Genomic DNA, 14,151 nt, shown 5'->3' on the forward strand with positions numbered 1-14,151 from the left:
TGACTCCTGGTGGTTCTAACCTAATATATGTGGGTAGAAAGAAGAAAGCCCAGCCATCATGGGGTCGAGAACATGTTTTTTGGTGTCTCTAGATATGGGGTATAAGCAGAAGGGGAAATTTTGTTAGTCCCCTAAACATAAACTCCAGTAAGTCTTTTATTCCTTAATTGGGTGTCTTTTTGGCAATGATGCCCACCCATTTACCCCTTTTTTTCAGTTTTAGACTGCTAAATACATCAGATTTCCTGAAAAGGATCCAACCAGATGAGTTAACTTTGACTCCTGGTGGTTCTAACCTAATATTTGTGAGTAGAAAGAAGAAAGCCCAGCCATCACGGGGCCCACTGCATCATATGAGTAGGCCATTTCGTTGTTAATGCCTCTCATGGAGAAGATAAGGAGATGAAATTCTGGGACTCTAAAGTTGTGGGAGGAGACAGAAATTTTGTTTTTTTTTTTTTTTTTGGCTTTAAAAAAAATTTGTTTCTTTATTCTTTGAAGAAAGAGGGAATCCCGTGACACAATACATTTGTTGGTTTCTGACTTCCTGTATCTTTATTACAGAAACCAGACCTAATCATGGTGCCTTGATACTAAGAATCACAACTTAGTAATGGTATAACCAAAGCTTATCCTTCTTCAAAGCCAAAAAATGATTCTAAAAGGCCCCCCTCCCAATCTCTGCAATAGATGGATTTAGATGAATTCTGATGCCTGGATGGAGGGGGACCATGAGAGTCCAACCCGTATCTGAATCGGGTCTAGTCCATTCTAATTCAATTCCATTCCAGATCAGCCCGGATCGGTCATATTCTGCCAGAACCCTGCAAACAGAGTGTAAATCAGCCATTCTGGATCAAGAGGAATCGGGATCTCGGCCGATCCTGTTCAGATTTTTGAATTCATTTATGTGCCCATTCGTCCAGGCGGTTCAAATATATCAGAATAAGCCTCCTGGACATTTTGCTTAACCCCCCCCCCCCCATGGAAGATCCTACCAGATGAATAGGATCCAAACCATTCATTAGATGGATTCTTTCATGACCCCAGTCCTATAGGTTCTATAATCTATTCTTCAGATGTTCAGGCCTTAATGCAAATTTTTTCTGAAATCTATGGCCATGTAATCTGGTAACCTGGGCTGCATCAACCATCAATGGGTAGTAAATACAGATGATGCCCTGCAGCTCTAACCAACCAAAATGAGGGATGTACCAGTCAACTCTTATCAGTTGGCTAAGGGAATCCTGTAATACGCACATTATTGACATTAATCACAAATGTCTATAAATTTGTTATATTTTTTTCACAGGATGGAAGAAAAATGAAAGAACTTGCCAATGTAAGAAACTAGCAGAGAGATATACCACAAAGTGTCAAGGTTCCAATTGTGTGCATAGAAGGCAAGTAATTACTAATAAAACAATCTTCAAACTGTCAGGATCACACATTCAATATAAGAAGTTTTCCATTCCATCTTCCATTGTCTGAGTTTGTTTCTTTGTATCCTCCCTGTCTTTCCTTGGGAAGGTAGCTTATCTTCCTTTTTTGTTTGTTCATTTGCTTCAAATTTTATATACACTAATGACACCAAGGAATCAAAACTACAAAACAAGATTTTTTTTTTTTTTTTTTTAATTTATTTGATTTCAGACAGTAGGAACAGAATTGGCCTTCCCAACATTTCTTCCACAAAGTAACAAACACCTGGGTGAAAAGAAGCGAGAACATCTACCATCAAGCTCATATTGTCTAAACCTACGATACAACATCCAAAACCTTTCCCACTCAAGAAAGACCGAGAACCTTTCCAGTGGTGATGTCGACATCAATGTCAAAGAAACAGGGGCGTGTTGGGAGCCCTGGCATTGTACTCATAGCCCCAACCAAAGGATAGATGAATCCAGCTCCAATGCTGGCCCTGACATCCCTGATCGGTAACACAAATCCGGATGGTGCTCCCTTCTCAGATGGGGTGTGGGAGAATGAATACTGGGTTTTTGCCATGCAAATAGGCAGACCAGAAAATCCTTGCTTGCTGTACATCTCAATTTGTTTCTCCGCCTAAACAAAAAGGGATAACTCATATCAGTATAGTGCAACCTATAACACAGAAATTGCAAATGCAGTTAGACCAGAGATCTACCTGCTCTGAGTATTCAACACCAGCTGCACCATAGGACCTTGCTATTGCCTCTATTTTCTCTTTGATGCTAATGTCCAAAGGATACAGAAACTTCAACGGCTGTGTCACATTCTCGCAGGCTCTTTGAACGGCAACACCAAGGTCAACCTAAATTTTTTTGCCAAAAGTTAACCAGTTGAAGCAATCAATCTATTTGTGGGCTTAGTGTGTGGCCAATATAGAGAAGCTAGCCACAAGTCAATGGTCAAGTTAACACATTGGCCCTTTGATTTTGATAGTGCTTCGCAGAAAAAATAGAAATGCATTTTCATCATTTCCATCACTGATAAATGTATATCTACTACTTGTGCCATTGTAGAATAATGGAATGGATAGCTTTCAATAAATATTATCAGAGACTCCAACACACGTGGTGGATATAAAATAAAACCAAGTTCCAATCACTAGTCCCCCACAAGGAAATTTTCTATCACGCACGATCATTGCAGTTGACAAATGGACTTCCTCCTGGATAATTCCAAGATTTATCCAGAACGACAGAATTAGAAGGCTAACAATCACCAGAATGTGCAAACATTTACATTGGGAGTAATGGTACATCTACATGGGGCATGTAGGCTGTCTAGTTATGAAAGAATGGGCATGTAGGCAAGTTAAATGGCAAAGGCCCCATGTTTATACAAGAATATTGTGCCATTTCTGTCTGTATATGCAAAAAAAACATGTGCCATTATTTCCCTCGATTACTAGCACTTAAGTCTGACCACATCCAAGAAATAGAAAGCAAGATTTCCCACCCCAATCAATTCAAGCCATCTGACAAGTGACTTCTTTCCTGGATGATTCCAGAACCATCCAAAAGGTATAGACAATCAAGTGAATAGCCTAAGAAAAAGGCTCAGCTGATAGTCGGAAATCACCTATGTGGAAACTATAGATTGGCCAACATGGATAAATGAGCATGTATACCACTTGCACTACTACAGCAGTAGGTTTATTTTTTATTTATTTATTTATTCTTTTTTTTTTTTGGGGGGGAGGGGGTGGGGGTGTAGATTTGTTACGTTGTTATGGATTTTCTTGCAATACCCAAAAAAAATGTCAAAATGAGGATAATGTTACTAACCGCTCCCTTTCCACCATGAGCATGATGCGTGCATATAACAGCATCAAATGCACCAGCATTCAAAGCAGCATTTCTTACTGCATTTAGCTCTGCTTCAGAATCAGTTGAAAACATGTTCACCGCAACCACAACATTCGCCCCATAAGCTTTTGTGTTGGCAATATGCCTGGCCAAGTTCGCACAGCCAGCGTCCACAAGGGCCACATTTTCAGACGTATAGGCACGGTCTAAAGGCCTCCCAGCAACCACCTCAGGACCTCCACCGTGCATCTTCAAGGCCCTTATTGTTGCTACTATAATAGCACACTGAGGTGTTAAACCACTGTACCGGCATTTTATATTCATGAACTTCTCAGTGCCAATATCAGAACCAAAGCCAGCCTCAGTGACAACAAATCCACCTGGTCCCACCAGCTTGAGTGCAATCTTATCAGCTACAATGGAAGAATTCCCATGAGCAATATTAGCAAAAGGCCCTGCATGTACAAGTACTGGTGTTCCCTCTAGAGTTTGCATCAGAGTTGGGTTGATGGCGTCTTTCATTAGCACAGTCAATGCACCCCCAAGACCAAGATCATCCGCTGTAATTGGATCACCAGCCCTGCTGTTCCCTATCACCATTTTCCCTAGCCTCTCTCTCATATCAGATAGAGAAGTTGTCAGGGCCAGGACTGCCATGATTTCACTAGCGACTGAGATGTCAAAACCAGTTTCTCTCACCATTCCTTTTTCTTCAGGGCCTTGCCCGACTGTGATCTTCCTCAGGAAGCGATCATTGACATCCATAACCCTTCTCCAGGTGACAGAGTCAGGGTCAATGTCAAGCCTGGCAAACTTCTTCACTTCTTCTGGAGTAAGGTCATCAGGATTGTCCTTGGAGATGCCCAGCTTCTTGAGGCGTCTGAACATTATGTCAGCAAAGCTGCGTTTACGTTCTTTATTAGGTGGGCATAACCTGTTTAAAAGGGCCTTATCTGACTGGGTTGACTCATGGAAAATCCGGGTATCAATGGCAGCAGCAAGGAGGTTGTTTGCAGCTGTTATCGCATGAATATCACCTGTTAGATGCAGATTGAACTCATCCATTGGAATCACTTGACTGTAACCACCACCTGCAGCACCCCCTTTAATTCCAAAAGTTGGTCCTTGAGATGGTTGACGAAGGCAGGTGACAACCTAATAGTACATAAGGATACATAAATGATTCATGGAGAACATAATAATCAAAAACTAGGTTTGGGAGGATTTCATCAAACAATTAACTTAGAAACAAAATAGCCGGAAGCATCCAATATATCCCAATTACAATCTGTCATTATAAAAACTTCATCTCCGTCAATCATGACAGAAAGTAAAAGCTGCAAAGATAAAGAATCTAAAATTTCGTACAATTAAAGCCATGCAAAATGAAAAAAACCAGAGCAACTTCAATGACAAGGCTCCAGCAGAAACTCTTTAACCCGTCCAAGTGGGAAGTGAGGTTGATTATTGTAAATCTTCCAAATAGGCTGGCTTAAAAATAAAATGCAAGAACTGTAATAGAAATCATTATATGCTCTTGCTATGAATATCTTTTCCATCCCATCTATGGCACATACATCTAACCTCCTTAAAGAATTATAGAAAAATAGGCATCAAGCTGCTTTTCTTTTTAGAAGTCAGGATCCCAGATTGTATCAGTGGTGTCTGATCCCAACCTGGATCACCCAATCCAACATTGGCTGAGGTTTTTTTTTGGGGGTGGTGGTGGAATTGGGGATATTGGTCTTGTATTGGCGGATTGGCTGGTACCATCTGAAACTATCCCCAGACTGGAATCCTTGGCCCCTTTTCTTAAAAAATTTTGAGGTCTCCCACTGATTCAATAATTGGGGCATTTCATATGAAGCTGCTAGTGTACCAGGCTGAAGCTGGGGCTGGGGCTGGGGCTGGGGCAGGGTCAGGCAAAGTTTTTGTCTGCATACTGAATCATAGCTTTAACCAAAGTCCATGAATGCAATAATAAGTTCAAGAACACTTCAGGAAGGCTTTGTTCATCATTTTTTAGTGCATGTTGTTTTGTCCAAAGTAAAGATTTATGGACTCCCCGACACAAAATTTTCCTTTATGAAAAGAGATGGACCGGAAAGATTTATCCTATTTCACTGCCAGGGTTTACAAGAAGGGCCAAAACCCTGTGTGGGTTTAAAAATAAATGAATAAAGTAAGAAACTGAGAATTGAATGGATATTGATATGATCATGAGTGGAACATTTTGATCGTTCCAAACTCAAAGACACAGCAGATTGGATATTCGTGCCAAGGCCCAAGTATTTTACTCAACAAGTAGGTAATCAGGAGCCATGCCACCAAAAAAGTTGCTTAACTCATAACAATGACTAAATCCCATTTCTGAATCCAATCTTTGTCAAAACTCAATCAGCTTAGGTTACAATTAAGATCAGGTTGACTCAGCCAGCTAAAACTGTAACTTAAATTGCATTATGCCACGACTTAACCAGCAGTAAACTGGCTTAAGTCTCGGATTGTAGGACTTTATGTCATCTAAATTCAAACTTTGATGATAAAGATGTTGATAGGCGGCCATCAAATAGATTGCTAAAGAGTAGCAATCCAGTACATGGGCCATGAAGCCAATGCCATCACAAGGTTTCTAAACTATTTTAGGCAGTTTTGACAAGAAAGAAGCTGCTTCAGCACATCAAACAGTTATCACCAAAAACAGGTAATGAGAGAAACCATCAACAGAACTTCTTCTCAAAAATATTTCCCCGTTGAAGACTTCCAACTATTGCTTTAAGATTCTATTCAGTGATTCATCTACGTTTAGTAAATGCGAATATTAAATAATTCACTGTGAGCATTTGATGTATCTTCCGAAAAAAATTAGTATTAAACACAAGTCAATTGGATTTCTCCCCCATCCTCAAACGAATATTCAGAAGGCACGCGCAGCAAAAACGAAAGATACCCAACCTACAGAAAAAAAAAAAAGGGTTCATAAACAGAAACAAAAAATATCACCTTTTTATCCAGAAAAGCTCCCAATGCTTGACATAGACCGACAGTAGTAGTAGATTTGCCTTCTCCAAGAGGGGTAGGAGTAATTCCTCCAACAACAACATAGTAGCCGTCTGCAGAACCTTCAAGCTCATCAAGAACCGATAAAAGAACCTGAAAGCGAAAAAAACCGGAACGTTCAAATCTCTAAGAAGCTGTAAACAATGAATATAAACAGAGAGTTAGAAGGGAGTTTGACTACCTTGGCCTTGTATTTTCCATATAGATCGTAATGGTTGGGGTTGAGATTGAGCTCATAGGCAATCTCTGAAATATGAAGAGGTGCAACTGAGTTCGCAATGTCGATATCTGCAGGGACAGGTGAAACAACCTGCAATCTTCTCGTAGTCATTTCCGGGGAATCAGTATTTCTGGATTCCAGAATACCCTTTGACTTAATATTAAGAAACCACTAGCTCTACAACCGCAACAATGTGGAGAAAGAACCGCAGATGGAGCGGTTTTATAGGGCAAAAGGATGAAGGTGATAGATGGATTACAGAGAGCGAGATAACCGTCCAGAGACGGAAGACATTTGCTTTCGTACTCTGAGCTGTCTTCAAGTCAGCGGCACAAATTTGGTGGCAGAAAAGGAGTGATCGGATATCTTTTTCTTTCTTTTCTATTTTTCTATTTTTCTATTTTTCTATTTCTATGGTGCGAATATTGCTGTCAAGGAAAACAAATAAGAGACGAGGAATTTTTTTTTTTTTTTTTGGTTGGTGAATTGAAGATTTTTTTTTTTTTTTCCTAAAAAAAATAGAAGATCTTTTTCTTTTGTGTAAATCTTGCATCATCATCTTACTTGGTACATGAAACATAAAACCCATTCTTAGATACGATTTAAAATAAAATATATATTACTGAAATTAATTGTTTTTTATCCAAATTAATCTTTATCATACGGATTACAAGCTTGATTACACTAAGTAGCTCTCCACTCTTGATAGGTATAATGTTCTATTTGGATGGCGAGGGAATCTCCCAAACCACACCAATAATAGTGCATAGAAGATAGAACTATATTATTCAAATGGGTCCACATGATTAGGCCAATGTAGGGAAAAAAAACAATTAAAAATCATATAAGAAGAGAATAAGAAAATTTTCCATCAGAGTTGCTCCTCTCTAATTAGTGGGTCACTCAATTAGTGTTTAATTAGTCATCCAATGCTGGGAGGATTTGGACATGTATTTCAACACATGGGTTTATATCCTTCGATCCACCCAACTATCGGATGGCTAATTAGGCGTCCCAACAATTGAAGAGGATCTTTTTCCATTAAAGTAGTCCCACTCCTCAGCATTCATTTATAATAATTGCCTCTTGGGGGCCATTTAAATTAAGAGAATTGATTATCTCTCCAAAAGCGAGCTAGGTCTCTTTGTGTTTATCTCTTTCTTTCTTAGAATAAGAGATAAATATATTTTTCAAGAAGGCACATGTAGACACATGGAAGCACTGGCATAGGACCCACTCCCAGACTTAGTTATTTTTCCTAAAATTAATCTGCATATAATATATATTTTTTTTTTAAAATGTCAATGTGCATATTCATACACACACACTTGGACATCCTTCGTGGACATCACATTCTCTCTCTTCATAAAACCCCTTTAATTGATGATCCGAATTCCCATCTCATCATTGGTAAGAACCTGCAATTTAACATAGTAGCGATTCCTATATGAAATACAACTATACATGAAAAAACAGACCCATATTTTTTTAGGGGCCCATTTAAATTAATTTGGTTGAAATGTTGATCATGTACATACTGTGGGCTATCTAAAGGATTCAGGAATAACCCTCAACATTGCTTTTATACCGTACTATAGTTCTTACAATACAATATTGAAAATCTGTGGGAGATATTTATTGGGTTATGGTGGGCCCACACTGTGGCTAATCTTCTTCTTTCCCGACTCATCTGACATCGCTTCTTCTGGATAAGGTTCTCTCCAATGCCAACACCCAAACAGACAATTTCTGTGATCATCTCAGCCATTTTCACTTGCGAATTTCCGTGTGTAAGAAACCAAAACCAAGGCGTCTTCCCTTCTCAATCTCAATCTGAAATCCTGCCAATTTAGAGTTACAATTTCCAGTTTGATCAGCCTCCAATGCTTTTCTTGTGGTTTCTCAGTTGACGCATCATCGGCTTAAATTACACTTTCCTTTGCTCACAAGAGAGAGAGAGAGAGAGAGAGAGAGAGAGAGAGAGAATGTCAGTTTTAGCTGCGAACTCTCACATTCTATACAGAGAAGTATATCATCAGAGAGATCATCAACAACAGCAGCAGCAGTCATCAAGTAGTGGAAGCTGTTCAGTGATTGTAAACGGAGTGGGGTTCATTACGTCTACATCATATTTCGGGAACGATATTACTAAGCAGAGGGAGTGGAGAAGAAAATGGAGAAAAGAATTGAAGGCAGAAGCGTTTTGGCAAGGTGTGTCAGGACCCACCGTGGTTGAAATGGAACACATTGGCGATGATGATCAACTGGATCAGATTCTCCTCCAGGCTCAACAGCTTTCCCAACCCATCATCATCGACTGGTCTTTCTCTCTCTCTCTCTCTCTCTCTCTCTCTGAACTCCTAATCTTGGGCTGTTAACTTCTGATATGAACTCTTGAGTTCTGCGTTTGATGAGTTTGTTTTTTTATGTGAAATTCCTTCGTTAGGATGGCTGCTTGGTGCCGGAAATGCATCTATCTGAAGCCTAAACTGGAGAAATTGGCAGCAGAGTATGATACGAGGTGAGTGGTTAATTAAAGCCACAGCCCCCCCCCCTCTTTCCCTCTCCCTCTCTCTGTCTCTCTCTCTGTCTCTCTCTCTCTCTCACACACACACAGACACACACACACCGTCGCACATACGATAAATCACAGACTACTTCTACAAAAGAAAGAAAAATCACACAGATTACCGTTACAGTCACTAGAGAGGATAGGAAAGTTGGAGGTGCTTCTTAAATCAAACCAATAGGCAAACCTCAAAAGTAGTGCGATATGGTTTAATAGAAATAGAAAAGGGCTTACCAAAAACACAAGGTTTAAGAGAAAAGGGAATAGCATTCTCTCTTCTTTGACCTCGTTATACTTTTTTTTTTTCTCTCTCTATTAACTAATGATTTAACCAATGGTTGGTAGTCTAATGGTGAAAATGTCCCCAATCTATCATCCCTTGAGCCGGTTGGTTGTAGGTTCAAGTCTTAACATGCCCTGCTTGCCATAAAAGGGCTTACGATTAACATGTTTATCTTTATCTAACAAAAACATTTGTCTATATATTTTTTTTTCTTTTGCAGAAACCGGTCATGAGTTGAACTAGTGATGTAATTAGTTTAGCCATATAAATCAGGGACTGCCATAAGTTCCAATAAAGGCTTATGTTGAAACCGCAGGGTGGAGTACTGATCCTAATTTTATAACTACGTATTACATTTAAGATTTTAAGCCTTAAGGATTATTTTCAAGAATGATCAACGTTGTTTCATCCCCTCACCCCCCCCCCCTTCTTCTTTTCTAGCGCATACAAGGACACAAATGGGAAAAAAAGAAAGTGCTAAACAGAGGTCAGTCAGACCCATCTCAGCCTTGAAAAATTAATCAAGGCCAAATCTGCCTTATCGTGGTCTATTACAGCCGTGAGATATCTCAAGCCGACCTCAGGCTTGGATTGGACTTGTGCTGAACTAAGACGACTCAAGGTTGGGTGGGGTTTGAAAAACTAGCCTGTTTCACCTACAAGTTCTACTCTCCCTAGGAACTACTTTTCAAAAATCCACTAATGATCTTAAATTTCTGGAATTACTATTAACGTATAGTTGTCATTTCATCTTCTCAATCTCGATGTTTTTTGAGTCCTCGACACAAAACCACTTAAAGATTTCAACTCTAAATCATAGTTAAATAAAATGAAGTATAAAATTATACTTCGAAAGCATTTGAAATTATGGATTTTCCGAAATTAAGATTGCGATTGATATGATTTTTTAGAATAAATTATTGACCTTAGAATGAATTCCAAGAATGCATACCAAACACTGCATAAATCTTTCCTTATTAGTTTCTAGGTTTACAGAAAAGCCCCAAGTGATACCCGCCCTATTGGATTATAAGATGAACCAATGGGTGAGATAACAGGACATATAATCATTAGAAAAAAATTCTAGTATGTGGCATGAGTCTGCCAACAAAAAGATGAGCTATATATATGGATTAGTAAAATATGTGGATAGTTGGTTCACCTACTCTCAAATTTATATTATCTCAGGATCAAATTCTATTATGTGGATGTCAACAAAGTCTCTCAAGCTCTTGTGAAGCGTGGAAACATATCAGTATGTGAAGTTAAACCCTTTAACCCCTCTCTCATCCTTTTTTATTTATTTTTTTTTTTTTTTGGGGGGGGGTTTAATTAGTTGTATCAATCTCTTATGAATAAGGTAGACCTAATTTTTTTTTTTTTTTGGCCCCATTCCCCATCTCAGAAAATGCCTACAATTCAGGTTAGTTGATCTCTTGCTATTTCTTTAATTTTCATTCATCTAAATATATGAACATGATGAAAGAGAAAAGAAAATAAAGGAAGAAATGGGATGGAATTGCAGTTGTGGAAAGATGGAGAGATGAAGGAAGAGGTGATTGGTGGGCATAAAGCATGGTTGGTGATTGATGAAGTCAGAGAGATGATTCAAAAATATGTTTAATGGACAAGTTTTATACCTCTCGTCTTCTTGTCCTTTGTAACTCATTCACGTATGCGAGTATATACTATTTGTTCTATCAAAAAAAAGAAAAAAGTTATATACTATTTGTTTATAATTCTACCTACCCTTTCCAGTTCGTCTAATGTGACACATTGTCTGTAATTCATTTTAAAATAATGATACAATAAAAAATGATGCGCATTGCGCTAACAAAATGAACACAACTTAAACACCATTTTAAAGACAAGACTTAGTATCCGAATGCATGAGGCATGCCTTACTTGCAGGTTGCAGCAGTTCATCTAAAGGAAGTAGGTAGTAGGAAGTCTTTTAGAAGCCCAACTCTTACTGCTCATTAACTGTTTGATGCCTGGTTTAAATTAAATGCTACTGTATTGTTAGTACTGGACCGAATTTCTTCTCTTCTTCTGCATTTTGGATGACATACTGGTTCGAAAACAATACTAGACTACCTTATTACAGCCCTCAAGTCTCAAACTGAGATTTGAATTGAAAAAGCAGTTTCTATTGGTGGAAAGCTTCAAAACCATGGTTTTAAAACTTAGATTGGTTCAGTGAGTATTGGCATTGACCAGGCTGATTCGATACCAACACACAGGCATGATGTAAGGGTAAAAATATAATAAAAAATTGATTTTTATTAAAAAAACAAGAATAATTCTGTTGGATATGGTCTAATCTAGGCTTATTCAGATTAGTATCAGATAGGTATCAAACCTTGACAGATCACAAGTTTTAGAATCTTTGGGCAATTGATATAATGAAGGCATGATGGTTCCAGAGTTTTCCAATGTATGAATATTCTATACTTACCCATCTTTAACGTTGTAATACACTTGGCATTTGTGGCTCTTCTTTCAAGGTCACCATACATCGATTATCGTTAATGTTCATTAATGTTGAGCTTGATGACTGTGGATGCCAAGTTGAATTATTTGATCCAAATACTTAAGTTATTAGGTGGAGAAGCACAACTGATATAGGAAGGCATCTAAAGTCCCCAAAATTTTCAATTGCTAAATTCATGGCTGCTCCTGTGGTGAATAGATGCCCTGTGGGTGCAAAGGAAATTGGTCCTTTTCCCTATTTTATTTAGTTTCTATCGATACGAAGATCAAAATTCATGAAATAACAAGAGAGCGTACCCATGCATAACCTCAGTTATTTATTTATGGCACAAGTCTTAAAATAACAAACTAATTATAAAGAATAAAAAATTAATCAGCTACGCCTACATGTAGCCACACAGAATTTGGATGTAATACAAATATTCAAAGTAATACAAAGCAATTAATTGATAGCTAATTCCAGTCGTCAAATCCCAAATTGATATATAGAGCAGTTGAAAGTGATTGGAATTAAGATCTTTTATTCGCGGCAGCAGAATTTTCTTCTCGGGGAAGAGGTGATGGTTCACCACCGGCAGGTATGTCGGAGAGAGCAGCCAAGAATCGGCGTACGCTGACAGAGCGAGCAGGTCTGAAAGTAAGGGAGCGAGGAGGGGTGTTTTTGGAGAAGATGGAGGACGATTTGGAGAGGATGAAGTAGACCAGGGCTTGAATAAGTGCGAACATCCCCACCTTCAGTAGGATATCTCCTATGGTGCTTTCCATCATCATTTTTAATTCTACACCCAAAGCTTTGTTAACCTGTAAATCTCAAGAGGAAAAGGAATGAACCCAGAAGATGAAGTTGAAATGAATGACTAGGAAGACCTCTGCGTTGGTGAATATATATATTTACATTGATTGGGGAATTGAGAAGCAACAATCACATGCCATTTTGATTGGCGGTTGAAAGACGCGATTTTGAAGACACGTGTTTCAGCTTCAACAAAGAGAAACGGCAGCGAAGGAGCTTTCGTTTGACTCCATTTTCCTTTTAACTGTACGAAGAAAAGAAGGTGGGCGCTAGGTGAGTCATCGTCTCTATCTCAAGGCGGGACTAGGTAGGACACACCATACCTGGTACCTGCCATGCAGACATTGGTCTACAACAGAGAGAGTTGGAGAGACGGAACGGAATTGCTTGCTTTTACGAGCTCTCCTCCAGACTCAATATAGCATTATAGCCAACACAAGAAAGAGAAGCAACCCTCTTGAATGGGTTCATCTCTGTTTCTCAGAGTCAAAAGATTGATATTTTCTTACACAACACGCGGATGCCTGATCGCGTCCGTCCTTCTTAGTTCTGATGATGATGATGATGATGATGATGATGATGATAAAACGTGAAAACTTTCAATTTTTTCCATTACATTTTAATGTTCATAGGAGGAAGAAAACACTCCAGCACCAGAGTGACACAGACATGACCACATATAATACCACAGAACGCACGCATGCACGGAACAGAGACGGAATGTTGGATGCTTAAGGCTTCCATGACGATTGTTATTAATCCTCGTACGAGTTCTCTAAGTTCACAACTTGAAGAAGAAATCCAAAACCAAAGGACCACGCCACCCCTGATTATACCTTATCGGTTGTTTTTGCCACTTCAATTCACATGGATATCGGGTACAGAAAAAGTCTCAATCTGGGTTTTAAAAAATCGTAATCCGAATCGGTCAATTTCGATTTTAATCAAAATTGACCTAGCCCGATCCCACTTCCGGCCTATCCGAATCCACCAGGCCATAGGAGATCTCTCTCTCTCTCTCTCTCCAAAATATCCATTATTAACCATTCCCACCCCCAAAAACAAGGGGGAGAGAGAGAGAAGGTGAAATTTGTGGGTATTCTTCACCACTAAAAATAAAAAAATCCATTATTTTCCCAAAAACAAAGAAAAGAGGGAAGTAGAAGTTGAAATTACAGAGTATTCCTCACTGTGGAATCTCTTCCTTCTCCTCCAACGTTAATTAAAGGACAACAATTAGGTGAAGTCGGACTATGAAAAGATTGAAGAGAGCATAAGAGGCTTTATCCACCCTGGGGCTTGGAAAGATGAAACTCGGGGTGTTAGAGCATGAAACGTGAAAATGGGTTTTAAGTTTCGACCAGCGTTGGATGAGATCATGAGACAACGGCGAGATTGTCAAGTGATAAGCAAGAATCCTGTTCGGTTCACATCATGTGG

The 14,151-nt window shown here is 38.9% G+C and overlaps 3 protein-coding genes across 3 annotated transcripts; 1 reads left to right on the forward strand and 2 right to left on the reverse strand.

Moving 5' to 3' along the window:
• Window positions 1-1,598: 1,598 nt before the first annotated feature.
• LOC122089823 (formate--tetrahydrofolate ligase) lies at window positions 1,599-6,875 on the reverse strand. The gene is made up of 5 exons (XM_042659522.1): window positions 6,535-6,875; window positions 6,297-6,446; window positions 3,273-4,448; window positions 2,147-2,293; window positions 1,599-2,064 (listed from the first exon to the last, which is right to left on the reverse strand). Exons 1-5 carry the CDS (start codon window positions 6,682-6,684, stop codon window positions 1,789-1,791), a joined length of 1,899 nt encoding a protein of 632 aa, XP_042515456.1. The 5' UTR covers window positions 6,685-6,875; the 3' UTR covers window positions 1,599-1,788.
• Window positions 6,876-8,256: 1,381 nt separating this feature from the next.
• LOC122088652 (thioredoxin-like 3-1, chloroplastic) lies at window positions 8,257-11,272 on the forward strand. The gene is made up of 5 exons (XM_042657969.1): window positions 8,257-8,893; window positions 9,020-9,094; window positions 10,614-10,680; window positions 10,831-10,848; window positions 10,951-11,272. The coding sequence occupies exons 1-5, from the start codon at window positions 8,559-8,561 to the stop codon at window positions 11,047-11,049; spliced, it is 594 nt and encodes a 197-aa protein (XP_042513903.1). The 5' UTR covers window positions 8,257-8,558; the 3' UTR covers window positions 11,050-11,272.
• A 940-nt stretch (window positions 11,273-12,212) lies between these two features.
• On the reverse strand, window positions 12,213-12,788 carry LOC122090062. Its single transcript, XM_042659898.1, has one exon. The coding sequence runs from the start codon at window positions 12,687-12,689 to the stop codon at window positions 12,429-12,431; it is 261 nt and encodes an 86-aa protein (XP_042515832.1). The 5' UTR covers window positions 12,690-12,788; the 3' UTR covers window positions 12,213-12,428.
• Between the last annotated feature and the right edge of the window lie 1,363 nt (window positions 12,789-14,151).

Source organism: Macadamia integrifolia, chromosome 9 (assembly GCF_013358625.1).
Source record: "Macadamia integrifolia cultivar HAES 741 chromosome 9, SCU_Mint_v3, whole genome shotgun sequence".
Classification (NCBI taxonomy): Eukaryota; Viridiplantae; Streptophyta; class Magnoliopsida; order Proteales; family Proteaceae; genus Macadamia; species Macadamia integrifolia.

Bases quoted from the DNA above. Each gene is read 5' to 3' on its own strand.
- LOC122088652 (XM_042657969.1), top strand. From the start codon at position 8,559: ATGTCAGTTTTAGCTGCGAACTCTCACATTCTATACAGAGAAGTATAT. The intron at 8,894-9,019 runs GTCTTTCTCTCT...TTCCTTCGTTAG, and splicing joins CAACCCATCATCATCGACTG to GATGGCTGCTTGGTGCCGGA. The intron at 9,095-10,613 runs GTGAGTGGTTAA...ATATTATCTCAG, and splicing joins GCAGCAGAGTATGATACGAG to GATCAAATTCTATTATGTGG.
- LOC122090062 (XM_042659898.1), bottom strand. From the start codon at position 12,689: ATGATGATGGAAAGCACCATAGGAGATATCCTACTGAAGGTGGGGATG.
- LOC122089823 (XM_042659522.1), bottom strand. From the start codon at position 6,684: ATGACTACGAGAAGATTGCAGGTTGTTTCACCTGTCCCTGCAGATATC. The intron at 6,447-6,534 runs GTAGTCAAACTC...TTTCGCTTTCAG, and splicing joins ATGGAAAATACAAGGCCAAG to GTTCTTTTATCGGTTCTTGA. The intron at 4,449-6,296 runs GTGATATTTTTT...ATGTACTATTAG, and splicing joins GAGCTTTTCTGGATAAAAAG to GTTGTCACCTGCCTTCGTCA.